At 42.6% G+C, this 19,297-nt stretch overlaps 1 protein-coding gene across 1 annotated transcript; it reads left to right on the top strand.

Annotated features, from left to right (window-relative positions):
* The first annotated feature begins 1,224 nt into the window (after positions 1-1,224).
* On the top strand, positions 1,225-18,938 carry LOC135505684 (WD repeat-containing protein 20-like). The gene is made up of 4 exons (XM_064924728.1): positions 1,225-1,497; positions 14,307-14,489; positions 14,751-16,214; positions 16,589-18,938. The coding sequence occupies exons 1-4, from the start codon at positions 1,249-1,251 to the stop codon at positions 16,640-16,642; spliced, it is 1,950 nt and encodes a 649-aa protein (XP_064780800.1). The 5' UTR covers positions 1,225-1,248; the 3' UTR covers positions 16,643-18,938.
* Positions 18,939-19,297: the final 359 nt, after the last annotated feature.

The following is a 19,297-nucleotide window of genomic DNA, read 5'->3' as shown; positions in this document are numbered from 1 at the left end:
TCTGGCCCACTAGGCCCCACCATACTCCCCTATGGCGTGTCAGCAATGTCACAGCTGTGCGCAGCCTTTCAAACCACCTGCTCCCATTGAACCACCCGGACAGACAGACGCAGGGCAGAAGGACTCTGAAAAGATAACAGGCTGGCCACAAGTATTTTTTGGGGCCTGTGAGATTGGAAAGAATAGATGTGTTCAAGTAATGGTTCAGTTCTAGGCCACAGAAACTGTGTTGACAAATTGGATAAAGAGATTACTTCTACATTCTTTAATCCCGCCAACCAATAAAACACTTGTAGGCCTATAGAAATACACTCTTTTGTGTGGTTTTATCCCAACAAGAGGACATGTTTTGTGTCCTAATGGTGACACTACTGCTCATTTAGTTATAATGATGTTATTAACATGACTTGCAATATGTTGATTTTGTGTGAGGAGTTTAACATGAGTAGGCTAACACATATACAATACACATCTTGATTATAAACAAGAAATTAGAAAATCTTTTATGTCAAATCATAGAAAATACCAGAATTCTCAGGCATGGGTATACTGCACAGTGCTTGACCGCAGACTGACCAGACGATGGCACTATTAGCAACAGACGAGTTATTAAAACACATCGAGTTGTTTCGAGAAGTTACTGTATCTCCCCTAGTGGATGTAAACATCGAGAGGAGACAGAATAATTAGATTTAGACTATGATCACACTACAGAGAACATCTGGACAGAACAAATAATGAACAAGAAGGAATACATTTAATTGCTTGCAACTATGATGATTGGACTGGATGATTCAATGTCATACATTGATGTAACTGATCAATCAAATATTCACATATTCATATTCACAACATTAATATAAATGTCATGTAAAGGGGGATTGTAATTCAAATTGAAAGAATACTTTTTTCTTTACGACATTCTCGAGCGTGTTCAGGAGGATATTATATTCCAAAGGTCCACCATGATTCAAGGACCCACAGAGACCGCATTCTCCACAATAAGAAATTACTCATCCATGCAATTCCACAAGAGCGTTTAAACTAGATTAAACTATGAAATGTATTTTTGTCGAGGGTTTAGAAGTGAATTTCGTCTTATCAAATACCTCACTGCTTTCGCTAAACTCGAGCGTCACTTCTAACGTTCATTGATGCTTTTAGCGCATGGGTTCTCGAATCAATTGCCGAGCGCATGCTCTGTGGGTAAGATCCGGGTTTTGGACAGGATGAACGCCAATTTCCAAGATGGCGGCGGAGGGAGGAGGGAAGGAGATGAACGAAATTAAAACTCAATTCACCACTCGGGAAGGTGTCTATAAACTCCTAACTCACTCCGAATATAGCCGCCCTAACAGGGTGCCTTTCAATTCACAGGGCTCGAATCCGGTGAAAGTCTCCTTCGTGAACGTCAACGACCAGTCCGGCAACGGCGACAGAATCTGTTTCAATGTGGGCCGGGAACTGTATTTTTATATCTACAAAGGCGTAAGAAAGGTACATAGCACTCAGGTGACAATGCCTGTATTATCAAGAAGTGAATGTGTGTGTTCAAACGCATAGTAATTTGCTGTCTAGTATGGTATTTTCACTGACGTGCGCAGATAGCCAGACTAGGCCACTTAGCTATGGTGGCTAGCTAGCACCGCCACAGTTTGTTTTGCCCGCACCTTGTGGAGATATGCTGGTTTACATGTCACCCACCTACTTAGCTATCTAGTTAACCAGTTAAATTCAAGCGAAGGGCCCTCCTGTTATGGTGGACTGTTTACGCATAGGCATGAGATTACTCTTGTGTGATGCCTATTTGCTCTATATGAATATGTACGATTTAACCTTGGAGTGTGGGCAAAGGCTCGTGCCCGTCTTCAGTTCTGACATGTTGATTGACATCTGCAGTTTCAGAGTATGTTAAATAAGACACGTTTCCTCTTTGACATAGTGCATTTTGAGGTTAGTGATAATTAACTGGTTGTGTTTTTAGTGCTCTTGTTTAATTGATTCTGCACAGGTTCTTTGCAATCATAGAATAGTTGACCATTGCATAGCAAGCTAGTTATGTGTGATATGCTGCTGGTACTTCAAGGCCCCAAAGCCAGCGCTGTACAGTATTGTGGATGTGTGTTAGGTTGGAAGTAAGCTGTGTTTGTTGATGATTCGGGATGGTGATGTCATGCAAGTGATCTGTCTGGTTCTGACAGTGGTGGTGATGCAACATTTGGGGATGTCACTGCGTCGAGCTGTATGCTTGTTTACGGTATCTAGTGACGATGATGGTGATCACATGTCTGATCCACACATTTCTAAACTTGTTCAAATCATAAAACAAGTTAAACTTAGACCATTATCAGACACCAGTAAATGATCCATTGGCTGCTAGGAGCTTTCTAGTGTTATGATGAGGAAGATGTTTTACCACTTCCATGACTTACTGTGTTGGCCTAGTTGGTTTTAAAGGTCCATTGCAGCTGTTTTTATCACAATATCAAATAATTTCTGGCTAACAATTAATGATCTTACCGCAGACCATGTGTGGGAAAGTGGTTTGCTGATGTCAACATTGTGATCAAAGTGCCCCATGGTGGCAGTGGGATTATGGTATGGGCAGGCAGAAACTACGGACAACGAACACAATTGCCTCAGAGATCCTGAGGCACATTGTCGTGCCATTCCACCGCCATTACCTCATGTTTAATCCCCATATCACAAGGATTTCTACACAATTCCTGAAAGCTGAAAATGTCCCAGTTCTTCCATGGCTTCCATACGCAAACATGTCACCCACTGAGCATGTTTGGTATGCTCTGGATCGATGTGTAAGCCAGCGTGTTCCAGTTCCCGCCAATATCCAGCAAGTTCGCACAGCCATTGAAGATGAGTGGGGCAACATTCTACAGGCCACAATCAATAGCCTGACCAACTCGATGCAGGAGGAGGTGTTTCATGCAGCATGAAGCAGATACTGACTGGTTTTCTGATCCATGCCTCTACTTAAAAAAAAAATTTTTTTTAAAGGTATCTGTGACCAACAAATGCATATCTGTATTCCCAGTTATGCGAAATCCATAGATAAGGGCCTAATGAATTTTCTACATTTGTAAAAACTATGAAATAACACATGGAATCATGTAGTAACCAAAAAACTGTTAAACAAATCAAAATATGTTATTTTAGATTAGTCAAAGTAGCCAACCTTTGCCTTTGACAGCTTTGTACACTCTTGCCGTTCTCTCAACCAACTTCACCTGGAACATCCCACATATGTTGAGCACTTGTTGGCTGCTTTTTCTTCACTCTGCAGTCCAACTCATCCCAAACCCTCTCAATTAGGTTGATGTCAGCTGATTGTGGAGGCCAGGTCATCTGATGCATCACTACATCACTCTCCTTCTTGGTCAAGGAGGTGTGTTGGGTAATTTGTAAAAAATGAACTAGGCAAGTCCGTTAACAATTTTATTATTTCCGATGACGGCATAGGAACAGTGGGTTAACTGCCTTGTTCAGAGGCAGAACAACAGATTTTTACCTCGTTAACTCAGGGATTTGATCTGGAAACCTTTAGTTTACTGACCCACCGCTCTAACCACTAGGCTACCTGCCACCCCTCATTGTCCTTTTGAATAACAGAATGCTGTGGTAGCCATGCTGGTTAAGTGTGCCTTGAATTCTAAATAAATCGCAGACAGTGTCACCAGCAAAGCACCATCACACCTCTGCCATTCTTCACGTTGGGAACCACACATGCTGAGATCATCCATTCACCTATTCTGCGTCTCACAAAGACACTGCGGTTGGAATCAAAAATCTCACATTTGGACTCATCAGACCAAAGGACAGGTTTCCATTGGTCTTATGTCCATCGCTTGTGTTTCTTGGCCCAAGCAAGTCTCTTCTTATTATTGGTGTCCTTTTAGTAGTGGTTTCTTTATAGCAATTGGACCATGAAGGCCTAATTTCACGCCTCCTCTAAACAGTTGATGTAGAGATGTGTCTGTTACTTGAACTCTGAAGCATTTATTTGGGCTGCAGTTTCTGAGGCTGGGAACACTAATGAACTTATCCTCTGCAGCAGAGGAAACTCTGGGTCTTCCTTTCCTGTGGCTGTCCTCATGAGCGCTTGATGGCTTTTGCACATTTTTATTTGATTTACTTAACTAGGCAAGTCAGTTAAGATCAAAGTCTTATTTACAATGACGGCCTACCAAAAGGACAAAACACACATCACGACATAAGGAGAGACCTAAGACGACAACATAGCATGGCAGCAACACATGACAACAGCATGGTAGCAACACAACATGGCAGCTCACAACATGTTAGCAGTACAAAACAGGGTAAAAACTTTGTTGGGCACAGACAACAGCACAAAGACCAAGAAGGCAGAGACAATACATCACGCAAAGCAGCCACAACTGTCAGTAAGTGTACATGATTGAGTCTTTGAATTAAGAGATTGAGATAAAAACTGTCCAGTTTGAGTGTTTGTTGCAGCTAGCTGCAGCGAACTGAAAAGCCGAGCGACCCAGGGATGTGTGTGCTTTGGGGACCTTTAACAGAATGTGACTGGCAGAACGGGTGTTGTATGTGGAGGATGAGGGCTGCAGTAGATATCTCAGATAGGGGGGAGTGAGGCCTAAGAGGGTTTCATAAATAAGCAACAACCAGTGGCAGGGCTCTACGCTGAGATTTTTGACGAGGAGCACGTGCACCTCAGTTCAAACATGTAGGAGCACATGAAAAAATCTCCTGAAGAGTGTTATCCAAGTACTGTAAGGGCACTGGCGCTTCCAAATAAAAATGTCAGGTAGCACAGCAAAATATTTAGGAGCCAATGTGACCAAAATGGTAGCACCATAGAGCCCTGAGTAGGTCTTGCGACGGGTATACAGAGATGACTAGTTTACAGAAGAGTATAGGCTTTTGCGAATGCTTTTGAATAAATTTTCAAAGGTGTTGAAATTTTCCTCATTGACTGACCTTGACGTCTTAAAGTAATGATGGACTGTCATTTTTCTTTGCTTATTTGAGCTATTCTTGCAATAATATGGACTTGGTGTTAGCCCTATTTGGTATATCTTCGGTATGCCACATCTACCTTGTCACAGAACAAATTATTGGCTCAAATTCAGTAAGAAAGAGATTCCACAAATTCACTTAACAAGGCACACCTGTTAACTGAAATGGATTCCCAGGGACTACATCATGAAGCTGGTTGAGAGAATTCCGTGAGTGTGCAAAGCTCTCATCAAGGCAAAGGGTGGCTACTTTACAGAATCTCAAATATAACATTTTGATTCAAGTTTTTTCTGGTTACTACATGATTCCGTATGTGTTATTTCATAGTTTTGATGTCTTCACTATTATTCTACAATATAGAAAATAATGAAAGTAAAGAAAAACCCTGAATAAGGAGGTATATCCAAACTTGACTGGTACTGTAAGTATTCAGACTCTTTGCTATGAGACTCAAATCAAATTCAAAATCACATTTGATTTGATTTGAGACTCGAAGTTGAACTCCGGTGCATCCTGTTTCCATTGATCATCCTTGAGATGTTTCAACAACTTGATTGGAGTCCACCTGTGGTGAATTCAATTGATTGGACATAATTTTGAAAAGCACACACCTGTCTATATAAGGTCCCACAGTTGACAGTGCATGTCAGAGCAAAAACCAAGCCATGAGGTCGAAGGAATTGTCCGTAGAGCTCCAAGACAGGATTGTGTCGAGGTACAGATCTGGGGAAGGGTACGAAACATTTGCTGTACCATTGAACGTCCCCAAGAACACAGTAGATGCCATCATTCTTAAATGGAAGAAGTTTGGAATGACCAACTCTTCCTAGAGCTGGCCGCCAGGCCAAACCGAGCAATCGGGGGAGAAGGGCCTTGGTCAGGGAGGTAACCAAGACCCGGATGGTCACTCTTGACAGAACTCCAGAGTTCCTCTGTGGAGATGGGAAAACCTTCCTGAAGGACAAACATCTCTGCAGCACTCCACCAATCAGCCTGTTTGGTATAGTGGCCAGATGGAAGCCACTCTTCAGTAAAAGGCACATGACCGCCAGCTTGGAGTTTGCCAAAAGGCACCTAAAGGACTCTCAGACCATGAGAAACAAGATTCTCTGGTCTCATGAAACCAAGATTGAACTCTTTGGCCTGAATGCCAAGCGTCACGTCTGGAGGAAACCTGGCACCATCCCTACAGTGAAGCATGGTGGTTGCAGCATCACTCTGTGTGGAGGTTTCAGCTGTAGGGACTGGGAGACTAGTCAGGATCGAGGGAAAGATGAACTGAGCAAAGTACAGAGATCCGTGAAGAAGTCCTGAGTGCTCTGGAGCAGGTTATCAGACTGGGGCGGAGGTTCACCTTCCAACAGGACAATGTTCCCACACAGCCAATACAACGCAGGAGTGGCTTCGGGACAAGTCTCTGAATGTCCTTGAGTGGTCCAGCCAGAGACCGGACTTGAACTCGACCGAAATCTCTGGAGAGAACTGAAAATAGCTGTGCAGCAACGCTCCCCATTCAACCGGACAGAGCTTGAGTGAATCTGCAGAGAAGAATGGGAGATACTCCCATACATGTGTTCCAAGCATGTAGCTTCATATTCAAGAATAATCAAGGCTGTAATCACTGCCAAAGGTGTTTCAACAAAGTAAAGTTTCTGAATACTTATGTAAATGTGATATAATTTTTTTTATATATATATATATATATATGTATATACACATATATATATATATATATATATACACATATATATATATATATATATACACACACATATATATATATATATACACATATATATATATATATATACACATATATACATTTTGTCTGCTTTTGCTTTGTCATTATGGGGTATTGTGTGTGTAAATTGGAGGGGGAAAAACTGTCATCAATTTTAGAACAAGGCTATAACCTAACAAAATGTGGAAAAAGTCAGGGAGTCTGAATACTTTCCAAAGTCACTGTTAAACACAGGAAAGTCATGTTTTTGACTGCACTGCCCATTTAACATGGGGGACTTGTGGGCCACTTCTTGGATGGAGTAGATCTGTGTGGGAGATTGTAAGATATTTTAACACTTGTCACCAAGTTTTGCAAGTGTTCCTGACAAATAAATGGTCTACTGACCTTGACACAATTGGCACAAAATATTTTGTATAAGAGGGCCTGGATGTTGCTCTCTGTGCCCTGTCTGGAAAATAATTTTAGGGACAGACTGGTTTAATGCATCATAAAGGCCTACTTCTTCACTGAGTTCACTCCTGTCACATTGTCATTTCCTGTAAACAGTGCTCTCTTAGTACAGGTCGGTAAGATTGGCAAACCTGCCATCCCCAGGACTGGACTCAGCAGGTCTCTATGTAGTCCTTCCTGTCGTCAGTGAAGCATGCCAGAAGGGTATACCACAAGCCAGCTAACTTGCCTAAATCTTCTGATATAACTTTTTTTTGAGAGAGAGAAGCTTGAAATGTGTGTGGTCTAATTGATTAAACAAATTATAACACATCTAAGTTTAGCTATTTTTTTTTAATTAACAAGAAAATCAATGGTTATTTCTGCAGTTTTATTAGAGGTAGGTGGCTAACTCATTGATCTTGTTTTGTAGAACACCCCTAGGTAAATAGGGCTGCAGAGCTAATGCCTGTTGGTTTTGAGGGTGCTTTTTGGTTTCATTGGGTTCGTTTAAAGCAGGAGATACATTTGTGATAAGTCATTTTATAGCAGGGAGTAGGACTACAGTCCCTCGCTCATTACCAGAGAGTTCGGACAGTCTGTGTTAATCTCGAAATGAGTTTAATAGTGGCATTGGATTATATTTTAGCAGTGTCTGTGTGGACATTTCTCAGTTAAAGACAAGGAGGCAGAAGGCTAAGCACCGTCCAGTCTAATTGGCTAAACTGTTTTTTGTTGTCACTAGATAGTTATCCTTCCAGTTGAAGACAGATTTACATGTGAATATTCTAAAATCATAAAAACAATATCTGCATTTTCCCACCAGAGATGTTTCCATGCAATTGACTTGTTGTGGATAAAATGCATGATCACGTAGTGTATAGAAAAATAACTTTTGTTTAAATGGATTTTCAACTCTGCTGATGGTTTTATCACAAATTGTGCATTTTATTTATTTTCTATATATAGTGAATGTTCCCACTCTGGTCTTGCCATGTGCGCTCTAGCCAACCGCTCACAGACAGTGCACTATAGCCTAGGCCTACATGATCAGATTATTATGGACAAAAGAGCGAGATTCTTTTTATTTGTCAAACGCCAGGCAAGCATTGATTATCATGCCACCAGAATAAGACCCTTGATATTTATTGGAAAGGAGCATGAAGCTCATCACCGTGCATTTTTACCACCCTGTGAAGTTCATAATTTATTTCAGCTGTAGCGTAATAAACTGCATCAATTCCCAAATCGTAGTGGGAGGACCACACAACACATTGTGTGACTCCAAGTTGACTTCGATATGATGGTTATTATGTCAATATTTGCCCATAAAGGCATTTCTACCACCATTTATCACATTATTCATTTTTACAAAGATCCCATCTTGTCTAGTGTGTTTTTTTTGTTTTGTCGACGTTTGAAAAGTTTACTGACAAATTCTGTGTCCGTCAGGCCTGTCGTGACAGCTGTTTTTCTGAGTGAGTGAATGTTTATCTTTTTTCAGCACTGTCAACACTTATATAAGCCAGAAAATGTGCTTCTCCCTATCCAGTCCCGCTACAAAATATCGATTGGCTTATGTTATTAGTGGCTTGCCTTTTTTAATATTGAGGAATATTTCATGTTCTCTGGTGATAGGAGTAAGAACATGTATTCATGTATGAGGCAGAAATAATGAAATGTGGTGCAAGACGGTGGCCCCTTTTTGGTCAGTGTCAGCAGAGGAAACGAGAGCTGAGGAACTGAGAGGCTGGCCATCAGATGCAGGCACAATCAGTCCAGGAAAATTAAAAGGAATCATTTTAGTTTTTGTTCACTCAGCTGTGCCTCACAAGTAATACAACAAATTATATATTACCAGTGTATTCATATGCCTCAAGTTTTGAAATATAATTTTTAAATGGTCTGAGAATAACACTGGCAGGGTAATTCAAGCATAGCCAAAATGCAGTGATAATGTATTGGGCCTACAGCCTGCACAAACCTCATTGCTACAGAACGGTTTTTAATGGGTTATTAAAGGTGCACAATTGCTCTGCCATTTCCTGGTTGCTAAAATTCTAACAGTTTACCCAGTTTTGGTTTGTGACAAAACAAGCAGTGTGTAGTGTAGAGAATCATTGTACCATCTAAACCCATGTGAAATATTTTTCAAAAATCAAACTTAAGTACCTAAAGCATAGAAAGTGCACATAGAACATATTTACCACTTCTTAGACTTGCTATTAATGTGTGACAGATCGATAGCTCACATTTCTATGTGAATTTGGTTGGGTCGGCCTAAAAGTTACATATTGAGCGGTAGATCTCGGCTCAAAACATTTTGCAACTGAAACAAGATTTCTATTGTTTAAATGCTGGTAGGTTGCTCCCTGTTTGCTTCCGTTTAAGAAATGGTTTTGAAACACAATCGGCATAATGAATACGCCCAAGGCGAGCCGGTGCAAGGAAGGGGCAGGCAGAAAATGCTGTGATGTGAATGTCTTGATAATCTGTTTAGCATGCCTTGCATATATTTACCAAAGTAGCCTAAAGTTCTATTTAAATTACGCAATTTTCCCCAGGCCTTATAGCCTATCGTCTAGTTAGGCTATAACACGGAAAATCACGTTTTGTGATAACTGCACTATTTACATTTTTCTTTAATGTTAAAGATTACACTTTATTTCAAAGTTTTTAACTTTAAAATGTTCACACCCCTAATAGAAACCTGGTTATTGACATTCATTTTCAATCACTCACTGTCATCACTCATGCTGGAGCTCGGAGTTAGCAGGTCTGACAGCATTTATGCCCTGTTGTGGCTCTTGGTGTGTGTGATTGAATTTGTCATGGTGTCTTTCATCTGAGGGTCCACAGATCAGCAAGATCTGATCCTGAGTGGAACTCTGCATTATTCTCTCAGACATAGGCTTGGCCTAATCAATTGCCTGTCTTTTGTGTGTTTTGAATGAGTTTCACATGACTTCAGTTAAAGTTTAAAATGCCATGGATAGAAAAGGCCTATGGTCATTGGTTTGTCGAGGGCTTTGGAGCAGCATGGATTCTTGGCATATCAAAGTGTGCTGGCCGTGCTCTGACAGATCTGTCAGCAGTCTTATGACAGCCATATAATCTCCCTCGCCACTCCGTTGCATCACCAGGGTCTCAGACTGACTCCTACAGTATCATCCCTTGGGCCAGGAGTTTTTCTGAATTTCCTCAGAAAAGTTTTAGGTAAAAATATGGCCAGGTGTTTTTCCTGGTGAGTTCACATGGACAGGAAAAACTCTTGGACTAATCGTCAACAATAAAGCTACTTATCTTACAAGTGATAACCTACCCTATACCTTCGGGGGGCCTCAAATCCAGCTGCAGTGACCTACTGTACCACTCACTGCCTAGTACCGACCAGCTGTCCACAAACCCTTACTCTTAAATGTTTTACATTCATGAATTTGACAACCGCTGTTAAATTGCCGACATTACAAATGACCCCTCTTATAGTGTTTATACGGCAGCATCTCTCTGATTTAGAGTCAAGTTGTCACCCCAGAGGTGCGTCTCTGCCCTAGCCACCTGTTGGTAGAAATTGGCACTGTCGCTCTCGCTCTCTCACTCTGGGCTAATGAGCATCAGGAAGGCAGTTGGACCAGCGTCTTGTGCCTAATAATGAATTTACAGACATGCGATACCTCTAATGCCCTTGATATGATTGTCCTTGGGGAAGTTTGACAATGTTGCTACTTGCTAGGTTATGATTGTTTTGAACTGTGTGTGAGGGATGGTGGATCTGACTATGGAGCCACATACCAGTATGTATTGTAAAAATACCGTCTATAATGATATGTGATAGTGCTAAAGAAATAAAAAATTGGAGTACTTAAAAAAATAAAAAAATAATCACCTATCACGCTATACCATAATAAATGTAAGTTCAAATACTGAGACCATTGATTGCTTTTGACCAAGCACCCTACACACTAAAGCAAGGCTGTTGAAAATGTAGGCTGGTTAAGGAAGTAATTTTATCATTCCATACCCAGGGTTTTTGCCCGAAATGACGCTGCTGGCTATACCACAAAGAGTTTTTGAAAAATCAAACAGCTAGATTGTTTACCTTTTCAAAAGATCCTCTGTGGAACTTCCTGAATAATCGATCATTCCATTCTCAATCTTCTTGTAAGATCCCCCTCATATGCCAGTTGTTTTAGTTTTCCTTGAGTGTAGCATGCTTCTTCTGTGCTGACTGAACACATTTGTCAAAGTGGAAAAGGAGTTCTCACATGAAGTTGTGGATGCCCCAAAAGTCAATCCATGTGCAGTAAGCACTGTCGGCATAGCGGAGAGAGGCCCAGAGATTCGTTTGCAGGATATCAAGTGCGTTCAGTTGTCCTCATTGGCGCAAAAACTGGCAAGTGACACTAAACTCAGCTTCAACCAAATCTGTTTTGCTTAGATCCTGCAGTGGTTTCACGTTTTCACATCTGGAAAGTCATGGCTCTCAGGGCCTCCACAGGGCACACAGGGCCTCCACCAGTTGGCTGTTGCGTTCGCTGAATCATTCTGACATTTTACCAATGAACGCGTCCAAGAACAGTCTTTTTACACTCAGTCTTTTCTCTGTCCTCATAGGCCTACTGTACTTTCCACCATGTATTGCTGGAGATATGTACTTACATAACGTTGTCGTTTGCTTGGAGCTGGTGGTGAGTCAGTGCCACTGGCACGGAACTGTGCCCAAATGGTTTCGAACTCGCTGTCACACCTCAGCTTCTCAACACTCCAACGCACTGCGGACCACTTTGACTCTCGTGTAAAGATCTGTTGCTTTTGCATGGAGTTATTTGTTTGGAGGATCGAGAAGACTGGTTCTGTAACCATGGTGGCTGTAAATTTAAAGCCAGGGTCCGTCACTGCCTTCAGCAGCCCTGTAGCCTCGAGGCTTACTTCTGTGTTGTACAAACATGGTCATTTGATGTCACAGAGGAACTTCACAATGCTGTCAACTTTTAACAACCACTGACACAGTTGCCATGTGTCCCCTTCTCCTTTGGCTTTGTTTGAGTACTTTAGCGAAGCCAATTTCTGATATCCACAATGGCAGATTAGCTGGTTCGAGCTAGCTAAATAGGCTAAGGCTAAGACTTAAAAAAATAATTATATATATATACACACACACACACACACACACACACACACACAGCAAGCTAAGAAGCTAACTAAACTTTGTAGTGGTGGGGCATGAGGCAGAGTTGAGAGAAGCAGCTTCAATTGTGAACTTGACCCCCCGCCCTTATAAACCTAAATCAAATATTACAGGTGGAGGCGTGTCATGTTATTCACTTAGCTTACCAGATAAGAAGCATCCCTCCCGCTTTTTATGGAAACCCAAAGGAGTCATACCTAACCCACCCCAGTGGCTTTCCATAGTCCCCCTATACACACAGCGGCGTGCGCTGTCTATGGTGCTGAAGCAGCGGAGATACAGATTCTGTGCCAACTTGTCACTCAATCAGTAGAACTTTTTAGCTTCTTTTAATATATTGGCATATAAAACTTCACTGAGGGGGCGAAGCCCCTGTTTGCCACCTCGTGGATCCGCGCCAGCATATATACCGACTGTTTCAAGAAAAACTACCAAACCTATTGGTGATGGAAAATCTGAGCAATCAAATGAAATCTCATGTCAGCCCTGATCAGCGTGTAGCCTACATATAGTCAGATGAGTTGTCATCGGTGGTAGCTTAGGCTATTTTTATTCCGGTAAAACACAATTTAACACACATGATAAAAAAAAACTATCAAATTACATTGTGTTGTCATTCAACTAATAAAGCCTTATGTTCCCCAAGCCATTTTACAAACATTTTAATGCTGAAGGTGACGCGCAGATGTGCCAGATCAGGAATAGGCCTACCTCCTCATTGGTCAGCTCTCGACGCAGTGCATTTTGACTAGGCTACTGATATTGCCTGGGGTTGTTCGATAGGAAAAATGATTTGTAGATCAATGACTGTCAACATAATGACATACTTAGCTCGACACTGAAAGAGCGGACGCAGGCTGTTGCAGTCGTATCTTACACATTTGATCTGGGGACGTTGCTTATCGGTGGTGAATCGTTAAATCTCTACTAATATTGTTGCTATAGGGCAATTCCACGATATGGGAATTGTGCGGAGACTCTGATATGTCACTTAAAATGTATGCTTAACAAAAAACATTGATTTCAAAGTTTAACAATCCATACAACTATGCACAAGGAAGGCTTTTAACAATGTATGGACTGCACCAACTCTTCACCAATCATAGACATCTGTTTCACAAGTTTGGACATCAAAGTACAGCACAGTAGAGTATACTCAACTCTAGTGTGTGCTGTGTACTTTAGTGAGCTGTACTCTACTTTTCTTTACTGTGCTGTATTGTCCAAACTTGTGAACTCTACTGTGGTTTGTGACTACTATGATTTACCGTTGTAGCCAATTCAATTGCAGACAGTCTGTTACCGATTTTTGTTTAGGGAATTACATTACTGATTTTGTAAAGGAATTTAGTTTTAATCGCTTAACAATGAACACATTTGCTATCAGTAAAAACACTTAACTAATTGAAAGGTCTACCTTGTTACTTCTGTGAACTTTCATTATTCTCCCTGATGAGGGAGTGCGATTTGAAAATATCTTAGATATGTGGGTTTTCAATAACGGAGTTAAGGCACAAGGCAATATTTATTAAATGATGGAAGAAAATGTATTTCTAATACCTTTAAGACTTATTTTTCTGGTAGATGTTTTCTAAGACCCGTTTTCTATCTGTTTGACCAGAATTCAAAGCCTTTAATTATTCCAAGTTTTTAGGATGGAAAATGGTTGAACAATTTACATGTCCCTTAATTCCTCAACATTATAGACTCATTTGACACTCAATTTGACATTCTCCTATGAACTTCACATGTTGGTGATCATAGGTCCTTTTACATGGAAATGATACTATTTCTCATTAGGTCAATGATGCTCTGCAAGTGTTATATAGACAGGAGGAATGGCTTTGTAAAATAACTGAGGTGTATGTTCAAGATAATTGCTTTACCTGTGAGTTAGATGTTGTGTCCTGTGTTTCTCCACGTTTCTAGGCGGCTGACCTGAGCAAGCCCATAGACAAGAGGATCTACAAAGGAACGCAGCCCACGTGTCATGACTTCAACCCCCTCACAGCCACAGCGGAGAGCGTCTCCCTGCTCGTGGGTTTCTCGGCCGGCCAGGTGCAGCTCATTGACCCAATCAAGAAGGAGACCAGCAAGCTCTTCAATGAGGAGGTAGGTTTAACAGCGTTTACTTTAGCCAAGCTGGCTAAGATGGGTGTCCTGTGGTTGAATATCAATGTATGATGTTGACTGCCTACTGGGAGGAAACTGTTTTCTAATGCAAAATGAGAGTAAAGGTTCTGTTCCAATATCCAATGTATTAGGCATGCATTTAAGTGTAACGCTAGTGTTGATATCTTGTTTGAATGCATGTTTGACACTTGAGTTATTTGTCTCTCACTGACAATCATTGTCTCCCCCTCTCTCCCTCAGAGACTGATAGACAAGTCTCGTGTGACATGTGTACGGTGGGTTCCTGGCTCAGAGAGCCTCTTCCTCGTGGCCCACTCCAGCGGTAGCCTGTACCTGTACAACGTAGAGCACACCTGTGGCACCACGCCACCCCACTACCAGCTTCTCAAACAGGGCGATGGCTACGCCGTGCACACCTGCAAGAGCAAGTCGGCCCGCAACCCCCTACTGCGCTGGACAGTAGGCGAGGGGGCGCTGAACGAGTTTGCCTTCTCCCCCGATGGGAAGTTCCTTGCGTGCGCAAGCCAGGACGGCTTCCTGCGCGTGTTTGGCTTCGACGCAGCCGAGCTGCACGGCACAATGAAGAGCTACTTCGGCGGGTTGTTGTGCGTGTGCTGGAGCCCGGACGGACGATATATAGTGGCCGGGGGGGAGGACGACCTAGTGACCGTCTGGTCCTTCTCAGACTGCAGGGTGATCGCCAGGGGCCACGGCCACAAGTCGTGGGTGAGCGTGGTGGCGTTTGATCACTGTACTACCAGCGTGGAGGACAGCGACCCACCCGCCGAATTCAGCGGGAGCGACGAGGAGTTCCACGAGCAGATCCACTTTGGAGGGGGGCGGGACCGGGCTAATAGCTCCCAATCACATCTTTCCAAGAGGAACTCTACAGATGGCAGGCCAGTCAGCGTGACCTATCGCTTCGGCTCGGTGGGCCAGGACACCCAGCTGTGCCTGTGGGACCTGACTGAGGACATCCTGTTTCCCCACCTACCCCTGTCACGTACCAGAACTCACACTAACGTCATGAGTGCCACCAGCCCCCCGGCTACTGGGGCGGCCACTACTAATACTACTACTACTACTACTGCTGCTGCTGCTACTACTACTACTACTACTACTACTACTACTACTACTACTACTACTGCTACTACTCCTACTACTAACCCACCTGGTACCAATGGCAACAACACAGTGAGCAGTAGTAGTGGTAACAGTGGCGCTCCAGCTAACTCGCTCCCCGCCCCCCTGCCGCGCTCCAACAGCCTGCCACACTCCTCCGGCCCCGCAGGGGGCAGCACTACGCCTAACTGCCACACGAGCAGCAGCAAAGGAAGCAGCATCATCGACAGCACCTTCATCGCCACGGGCGTCAGCAAGTTCGCTACACTGTCGCTGCACGACACACGCAAGGAGCGCCACGAGAAGGACCACAAACGCAACCACAGCATGGGCCACATCAGCAGCAAGAGCAGCGACAAGCTCAACCAACTGAGCTCTGCGGCGCGGACGGCCAAGGCGGACGCCGCTAAGACTCTGGGCACGCTGCTGTGCCCGCGCATGGAGGAGGTTCCTCTGCTGGAGCCGCTGGTGTGTAAGAAGATTGCTCACGAAAGACTCACTGTGTTAATCTTCCTGGAGGACTGTCTGGTCACAGCCTGCCAGGAGGGCTTCATTTGCACATGGGCCAGGCCCGGTAAAGTGGTGAGTCTGTTACAACCCCTAACCCCTAGGCATATGGGCCAGGCCTTGGAAAGTGGTGAGTCTTAACCCCAAGCCACTTTCAACCCCAGACACTTCAGTTTGACATCTAACACATAGACTAGACAAATCATAAATCTCTAAAAATGATTGAGTGAGTTGGGGTTTGCAGCGCAGCATCCTCTTTTGCCCACTGTGATTCACTTACAAGGGTGATTATCAATCCAGGATCTTAATTTGATTTTCTTTATGATGATGAAAACGTACCGTTTCCCCTCAATTACCTAAGTTTGAATTCAAATTGTTTTACTGTTCTGAGTGTCCAAAAACCATCTCTTCTCCTCTAACTCATTCCCCTCTGCTCTCTTCCTCCACAGGGCTTACTATCATCTCAGAACCCGGCCAACTCTCCTAGTGGGACTGTTGTATAGCCCTGGTGCTAGTGCTGCTAAACTAAACCGAGCTCCACCAGACATGACGGGACAGGATGACCTGGCCACACCTCGCCACAGCCCTGCAGCGCTGTTCTCTCTCTCTCTCTCTCTCTCACACACCTTCATCACAATCACCACTACTGAAGCTATTTTTGTTCTGTTTATCTTTAGATAGAAAGATGGATAGCTAACGTGGGCCATTGAGGGTAGATGGGTTGGCCCACAGTCTGAAAAGAGTGTAAAGGATCGTGTGAAAGGTGCAGAATGCTTGAAATCGTCCAGGAGGATTTAAAGTGTTGTTCAGAGAGGGAGGCTGGCTGCGATGTGTTTACTTAGTTTTCACCTCCCTTCCTCTCTCAACATTCTCTTTCCCGGGCAAAAACAACCCCTGTAAAAGCTACAGCTTGTTTTCAGACTGGGCTTGTCTCTAATAGCGTGGCCTCTTCCAGAAACCACCCCTAGCCTCTACTACCCCCTAGGCTCTTCATGTAGATCTGAAAGACCTTGGATAGGTTTAATCATTATGGTAGTAGGCACATTTCTCCACTATTCAGTTCTCTCAGATCTTGCCTAGGTATTAAGGGCTAGGTGTTGTCTTGGGACAGGTGCTATCGCTTTTAGCTTGATCCTCATCCATGACTAACCCTGGTGGAGTTGGATCACATGTTCATAGCAAAGGGAGACCGGAGCAGTTAGCTTCCTATAACTACAATAAAAAAATATTTTTGAATTTAAATCAGAATATCACAGCTTGAGTATGTTGCACTGATTTTATTGTTTATGTACATTTTTATTCATAATTATGACAAAAACAAGATGGTTGAAGATAGCCTTTGGATGCACTTGGGTTGTGGCGAGTAATCTCTGTCTGGATGCTAAAATCATAGTTTTTTTTTTAAAGAAAAGAGAATTGTTTGCACTTAATAGTTTGTTAGAAGAGAATGGCTTTACAATTTTGGAGTGTGCAAGGACTCCCCCGACAAGGTTGTTTAAAAATATAAATAGAATTAAAAACCTTTATCTATTGAACATTTATTTTAATATTGTTTCAGATTTAAAAAATGGGCTCTGTATTATATGTAAATATTGTACTTCAATGATTTGGTGAAATTATCATTGTTACACTAGTTTGAAGTTCTTCATTTCAGAAAATAGTGATATTTCTAATTCAGAAAAATATACATAATAATATTAAAAATGAATCTTGAATATGCAGGTTCATGTTTTTTCCTTTCTGTTGTACATAAAGAGAATTCAGGTGTATTTTTCATAATGAAATGTTTGTTATAGGAGATGTCTCTATGGAATCATCTTTATCTAGTAGGTAGTGCTGAAAGCTAGCCTGTCGCTGCAGTCTCCTCTATGTAGAAAAGTTTTCCCAGTCCCAAACTCGCTCCTGCACCCTATGCACTTGTGAAGTCCTGAGAGCATGGCCGCAGGAAGTTTTGGGTTGGGGGTGCTGTCGACGGGGTTCTGAGTAATATTTTTCTCTGTGCTATGCTGAGAGGATTGTATAGGAAATGTGGAAATTGAAAGACTAGATCTATACTTTACCATATTGCTCATATACCTAACCAATCTTCTTAGATCGTCACAGGGCTTAGGTGCTAGTGGTTGTTTTGGGACTGGGCCGTAGGCTAAGGTAGGAGCCGTCTAATTCAGCCATCACTCAGAGCTCAGGTAAACCACGGAAGACTAACGCTAACATAATTCTCTTACCCATTATTAGGCCCCAGTACATAAAATATCTGTGAATTCACCTACCTAGTATACAAATATGACTAAACCGGTGTTATATGTGTGTGTGGACTATGGCTGCTACATGAGTAATGACAATGGGACTGTGTGTCAACCACATTTCTGTTCAACGTCACTACTTGATGGCAGTATGAGTGCTGGGCCTTGTTTACGGGGGTGCAACATTATGAAACGTTCACATAGAAATGTATTGTCTAGAAAAGATATGGGAATATCTGTTGTGTAGATGGGGACTAGAGTTGGCTCTATTCATGACATTTCTAGGTGCTCATTTCAGCTGAGCGTTTTCCGAAAGCTTCATGGCACTGAGATCATCTTAAAACCATTGCCTACAATGGACGTCTATACGGATTATTTTAGCGCTGTGAAGCGTCCGGGAAACTCGCACCCGAGTGTTTCACCTCCCTGAACCCACCCCAGGAGATGAGGGAGTTTTGTGAAGCACCCAGGTAGGCAGTGAGGATTCTCCAAGGTCTAACAGTGGGAGTATTGTTTTTTTCCTCCATGTGACACCTATTAAAAAACTTTGACAGACCTCGTTGTCTCCGACCTCCAGTCTTTACGAGTAGGCCTACGGGCTGAATGAGTATGAATGGACAGTCAGTCAAAAGTTCCCTCTCAATTCTGTTTTATTCACACTTGAATTAAACAATTATGATTGTAGCTGTAACACTCTGTTTTGGTAGTATTGAGTGGACAAATGACACTTCAATTTCATTTGAACAGACTACTCTGAAATCACTCAACATAATGTTTTGTTTGACCAACTGTTCAATAGCGTTATGACTAAAAAAGCGGAAATGGTTTCCACAACATTGTGTCTCCACCTACCCCACCCTAAACATTATGGGCCTAGGAGTAGTGAAGCTATTAGTGTTTTGGGACTTTGTGGAC

This window comes from Oncorhynchus masou, chromosome 19 (genome assembly GCF_036934945.1).
Source record: "Oncorhynchus masou masou isolate Uvic2021 chromosome 19, UVic_Omas_1.1, whole genome shotgun sequence".
Taxonomy (NCBI): Eukaryota; Metazoa; Chordata; class Actinopteri; order Salmoniformes; family Salmonidae; genus Oncorhynchus; species Oncorhynchus masou.
The sequence above is the reverse complement of the archived record's forward strand: the minus strand, read 5'-3'. Positions and strand labels throughout refer to the sequence as shown.